Source organism: Odontomachus brunneus, unplaced genomic scaffold (genome assembly GCF_010583005.1).
Source record: "Odontomachus brunneus isolate Ranch 3 - 2012 unplaced genomic scaffold, Obru_v1 Obru_scaffold_001, whole genome shotgun sequence".
Classification (NCBI taxonomy): Eukaryota; Metazoa; Arthropoda; class Insecta; order Hymenoptera; family Formicidae; genus Odontomachus; species Odontomachus brunneus.
The window spans coordinates 5,769,965-5,775,968 of record NW_022639451.1 but is presented as its reverse complement, the minus strand read 5'-3'; the positions used below and the strand labels follow the sequence as shown (position 1 = coordinate 5,775,968).

The window sequence follows — 6,004 nt, the reverse complement described above, 5'->3', positions numbered from 1 at the left end:
TCTCTCTCTCTCTCTCTCTCTCTCTCTCTCTCTCTCTCTCTCTCTCTGTCGTTTTCATCTGCGAGCCTTAAATGCGATTCTACGGAGCGTCATATGTTTCATCGCGCAACGACGACAACGACTACAGACAGAGACGACAACGAAATGGATTAAATTAAACGCGTTTAAACGTCGCCGAGCGACGCCTAATGAGAGAACCTTTTCACTCGTTCACAGTTCCCTGTCAGAACGGCGGTACCTGCCTGGACGGCATCGGCGACTACACCTGCTTATGCGTGGACGGCTTCAACGGGAAGCACTGCGAGATCGACGTCGATGAATGCTTGTCGCAGCCCTGCCAAAACGGAGCGATCTGCAAGGAATACGTCAACTCCTACACCTGCCAATGTCAGCTCGGCTTTTCCGGCATCAACTGTCAGACCAACGACGAGGACTGCACCGATAGTAGCTGTATGAATGCAGGCAAGTGCATCGACGGTATCAACAACTACACCTGCGTCTGCTTACCCGGTTACACCGGTTCCAACTGTCAGTACCGTATCAACGAGTGCGACAGCTCGCCTTGCTTGAACGGCGCTACCTGCCATGATCATGTGCAATATTACACGTGTCATTGTCCATACGGCTACACGGGCAAGCGATGCGACAAGTACGTGGACTGGTGCGCCGACAATCCGTGCGAGAATCAGGCTACGTGCGTACAGCACAAGAACAAGTACCAATGTAACTGCTCGCCCGGCTGGACTGGCAAGGTATGCGACGTGGAGATGGTCTCATGCAAGGACGCCGCTATACGGAAAGGCGTGCCGGAGAAGAATCTTTGCAACAACGGCACCTGCGAAGACATTGGCAATAGTCACCGTTGCCACTGTATCGAGGGTTATACCGGCTCATACTGCCAAGAGGAGATCGACGAATGCGATTCGGCGCCGTGTCAGAACGGCGCGACTTGCCGGGACCTCGTCGGCTCGTATCAGTGTCAGTGCACGATAGGCTTTCAAGGACAGAACTGTGAGCTCAACGTCGACGATTGTACACCGAATCCATGTCAAAACGGCGGCACTTGTCATGACATGGTCATGAATTTCAGCTGCTCTTGCCCACCGGGCACTCTCGGCTTCATATGCGAGATCAACGTCGACGACTGCGTGGTTGGCGCATGCCACAACAACGGCAGCTGCACCGACAAGGTCGGCGGCTTCGAATGCAATTGTCCACCTGGGTTCGTCGGGCCCAGATGCGAAGGCGACATCAATGAGTGCCTTTCAAATCCGTGCGCGTTAACTGGTACCCAAGATTGCGTGCAATTGGTTAATAACTATCACTGTAATTGTAAACCTGGTTATATGGGTCGCCATTGTGAAGTGAAAGTGAACTTTTGTGACAGTTCGCCGTGTCAAAATGGTGGCATATGTACTGCTAAGCAGGCGGGTCACACATGTGTGTGCCCGCCTGATTTCCACGGCAGTAACTGCGAATTCGCCGGCTCGTACTGCGACTCCGAGCCGTGCTCGCACGGCGGCACATGTCGCATTACCGACACTATGATGGGTTACGTGTGCTATTGTCCACCTGGCACCACCGGGACTCACTGCGAGATGGACGCACGGGACGAGTGCGCGAGTAACCCGTGCCAGCAGCCCGACGCCATCTGCGAGAACTTGGTTGGCGACTACGCCTGTTACTGTCCAGCCAAGTGGACAGGCAAGAATTGCGAGATCTACGATCCGAATTACCGTGGAGGCGTGTTCGGCAGGCCAAATGCGAACATGCCGAAGACCGCCAACGCATATGATCTAGATTTGGAGCGTGAGCGCAAGAAGTGCATCGAGAACCGTTGTGAGGAGAAATCCGGCAATCATCACTGTGATGAGGAGTGCAACAGATACGCCTGCAATTTCGACGGCAACGACTGCTCGTTGGGCATCAACCCGTGGCGCAACTGCACCGCGCCCATCAACTGTTGGGACGTGTTTATGAATGACGTATGCGACGAGGTCTGCAACAATGCTCAATGCCTCTTCGATGGCAGGGATTGCGAGAGGAAACTAGCTCCTTGCAAGTAAGTACTTATAATATATATTATAAAAATAATTAATAATATATATTATAAAGAATAATAATAATAATAAAGAATTATATAATAGGTTCTATTTGTTTACTCATTATGTCATTCACTTCCGTAGTCCGATCTACGACGCGTACTGCAGGAAGCATTACGCCAACGGCCATTGTGATTACGGTTGCAACAACGAAGAGTGTAACTGGGATGGCTTGGACTGCGACGGTGAACCTCCATCTTTAGCGGAAGGTGTCATATCAGTGGTGGTGAGGATGGACATGCCTACTTTCCGTTCCAATGTCGTGGCCTTCTTAAGGGACATCGGACATGAATTACGGACAACATTGCGCGTCAAGCAAGATGAGCTCGGCAACGATATGATATACCCGTGGAAACGGGAGAGAGAAGCCAGTCAGCACGCTAACATCTTCGGCCAACCTGCGACGATCTACACCAATCCGCAGAACGGTGTGATTGCTTACTTGGAGATCGACAATAGGAAGTGCACGGTAACGCAGGGTGCGGTGTGCTTCCCTTCGGCGAACGAAGCGGCCGAGTATCTAGCCGCAACCGCATCAAAACACTCCTTGTCGCGAAACTTCCCTATCGAACAAGTACGAGGCGTCGTGGGACCGCAAGGCCCCGAATACCCAGACAGTCCCACCAACTACAAATTCGTCTTTATCGGTGTGGTGATCGTGCTACTGAGCGGTCTTCTTGTGGGTGTGCTTGTCACCGCTCAGCGGAAACGCGCTGTAGGAGTCACATGGTTCCCCGAAGGCTTCTTGAGGACCAGCAGCGGTAGCGGGCAACGGCGTCGTTCACGTAGACGAGGGCCAGATGGCCAAGAGATGCGGAACCTGAACAAGCAACCATCGATCAATTGCATGGACATAGACGTGGGTAACGGTCGGGTGCAACACTGGTCGGACGACGAGTCTGATTTACCAGCGAAACGACCGCGGACTGCAATCAGCGATCATACCGCTATCACAGACTATGAAGAGACCGAACCGCGCAGATGGACACAGCAGCATCTGGACGCAGCCGAGATACCGCGACCAGACGCCGGGGTCCTCACCCCTCCTGATCAAGATGTGGACGCACGCGGCCCATGCGGCATGACGCCATTAATGGTGGCGGCTGTGCGCGGCGGCGGACTCGATACCGGCGAAGAGGAAGATGAGAGCGATGGCACAGCTGCGATGATCGCCGACTTGGTGGCTCAGGGCGCCGATCTGAATGCCACCACGGACAAGAGCGGTGAGACATCGTTGCACCTGGCCGCTCGTTTCGCCAGAGCCGACGCTGCCAAGAGATTATTGGACGCAGGTGCCGATGCAAACTCCCAGGACAACACTGGTAGAACGCCACTGCACTCCGCCGTCGCGGCTGACGCGATGGGAGTGTTTCAGATCTTGTTACGCAACAGAGCGACGAATTTGAACGCTCGCATGCACGACGGCACTACGCCGCTAATACTGGCAGCGCGTTTGGCCACAGAAGGCATGGTAGAGGATCTCATCAACGCCGACGCCGACATTAACGCTGCCGACAACAGCGGTAAGACCGCCCTACATTGGGCCGCGGCGGTTAACAACGTCGACGCCGTGAACATTTTGCTGGTGCACGGCGCGAACAGAGATGCACAAGACGACAAAGACGAAACCCCGCTGTTCCTTGCGGCACGCGAGGGCAGCTTCGAGGCGTGCAAAGCGCTCCTCGACACGTTTGCCAATAGGGAGATCACCGATCACATGGATCGGTTACCTCGCGACGTCGCCAGCGAGAGACTACATCACGACATCGTTAGATTGCTCGACGAGCACGTGCCGAGGTCGCCGCAGATGGTCACCGTTATTCCGAACGGTCCTCTCATGGGTAAGCGTTCTCACCATATTTTTCCAGGATTGAAAAAGTTACTTTGTAAAACAGGCTATATCCCGTTACTCATTTTGAAAAATAACTTGTTATCATTACTCAAGAAGTAACAAAACTTTTCAATTTCTGTTACTTCTTTCATATTTTGAAGATATTTTGTTTATTATTTTGTTAAATAGTAATTGAGAAAATAACGTGTATTGCTAATCTTCTTCGAATTAAGAAACGATTTATGAACGTTTTACTTTCCCCTCGGCAGGATCTCCAAATCATCCACAATTGATCACACATCCGACGGTAATTGGCTCGGCGCCGAAGCAAGCCAAGTCGAAGAAACGACCAAAAGCGGGCGGTACGGGAAACCCAAACAGCCCCGAGTCAGAGGGCGGCGCGGTGGTGATGGTGAGGCGAAAGCCATCGGTGAAGAAACCACCAGCCGCCAAACGTGGCGGTGCTCAACCCCCAAACCAAGAGATCCCTCATCAGGAAGCGGAGGGCGCCGAGGGTAACCTACCGAGCCCGTATGACAGCGCGAGCTTGTACAGCAACGCGTTGCCTTTGGTGGCTCACACAGCGACGGCGAAGCAACCACCGCCGTATGAAGACTGCATAAAGGGCCAGTCGATGCAGGGTCTACAGCAGCTCGGCTTAGACACTTTCGCAACCAACTACGGGCTGCCGTTTCACGACCAGCTCTTAGCACCTCATCAACGGCAGACGCAGGGTATGGTGAACACCCTGTCGCCGCCGTACAGTAACCAATCGCCGCCACACTCGGTGCAGTCGAACATGACACTGTCGCCGCAAGCGAGTTACATGGGTTCGCCGTCGCCGGCGAAGAGTCGGCCGTCGTTACCCACTTCGCCGACTCATATCGCCGCGATGCGACAAGCGACGCATCAGAAGCACGGCGGTATGCCGCCGGTGGGCTTCGACTTCGACAATCTGCCGTACTCGTCGAGTCAACAACAGCAGCAGCAGCAGCAACAACAGCAGCAGCAGATGCAGCAGACGCAACAGCAGATCCAACAGCAGCAGCAACAACAACAGCAGCAACAACAGCAACAGCAGAACACGCAGCAGCAGCAGCAACAGCAGCAGCAGCAGCAGCAACAGCAGACGCAGCAATACTACCAGTACTTGACGCCGCCGTCCCACCATTCCGGGCCGGACGTCACGCCGCAGCATCTCATGCAAGCACCCGAAAGCTTCCCGACGCCGTCGCCGGACAGCCCGGGTCACTGGTCTTCGAGCTCGCCGCGCTCGAACAGCGATTGGTCCGAGTGCATGGCCTCGCCGAACGCGTACGGCGCCGGCGGCGGCGCTCACCAAAGCAACAAGGGCTCGGAGGCGATCTACATATGAGGTTAGCGACGTTTTTCTTCTCCTCCTCCTCCTCTTCGCGCAGGTAAATGATAAACCGTGCGAGGACGGCGAAGGAGGAAAGAGAAAGAGGGAAACAAATGCAAGAAGTGGAGAAAAAAACGTAACGCGAACACTGTGATCAGCTCGTCGAGGGTTTGAGGGCGATTTTCCGCCGCCGTTCGTTTCCGCGGCCGGCGTAGAAGACGCCGAAGACGCGAGACGAACGAAAGAAAGGGCTCTTCCTTTAAATCAGATCGGCGGCGAGAAGGTATCTTGTTTGTTTGTTAGAGGAATTAACACGCCACGGCGTGTGTGTATGACGATGCACGAGCCGCGATTATTATACATATTTATATGCGTATAAATGTAGATGAACGAATATATACATGTGCATGCGTGTACAAGGGGGAGAATTCCAGGACCAGGGACGGACGCTGTGTAAGAAGCCATGTGCTCGGACTGTGTGAAAACCGATTGTGCCTCTCTAACGAACGCGGACGCGATTTTTTGTGAGGAGTGAATCGCGCGATTCGACGAAGAGAAAGGAAAGGAGGGAAGGAAAAAATAGCCGATATATTTTTGATATCGATCGATTTTTACTCTTTTTACCGTTGTCGCTATATACGTCACGCAGCTCAATGAATAAACGGTGCCTTCGACTTGCCAGTGTGAAGACCCCTCCCCCCCCCCCCCCCC

General features: G+C 53.7%; 1 protein-coding gene across 3 annotated transcripts in view; it reads left to right on the top strand.

Moving 5' to 3' along the window:
* LOC116853874 (neurogenic locus Notch protein) overlaps window positions 1-5,395 on the top strand; it is a 374,683-nt gene extending 369,288 nt beyond the window's left edge. For all 3 annotated transcript variants that reach the window (XM_032835177.1, XM_032835168.1, XM_032835186.1), the window contains 3 exons: window positions 217-2,062; window positions 2,187-3,943; window positions 4,203-5,395. In XM_032835177.1, the coding sequence (XP_032691068.1) occupies window positions 217-2,062; window positions 2,187-3,943; window positions 4,203-5,308 (4,709 nt within the window). In that variant the 3' untranslated portion in view covers window positions 5,309-5,395. The remainder of the gene's footprint in view (window positions 1-216; window positions 2,063-2,186; window positions 3,944-4,202) is intronic.
* The last annotated feature ends 609 nt before the right edge of the window (window positions 5,396-6,004 follow it).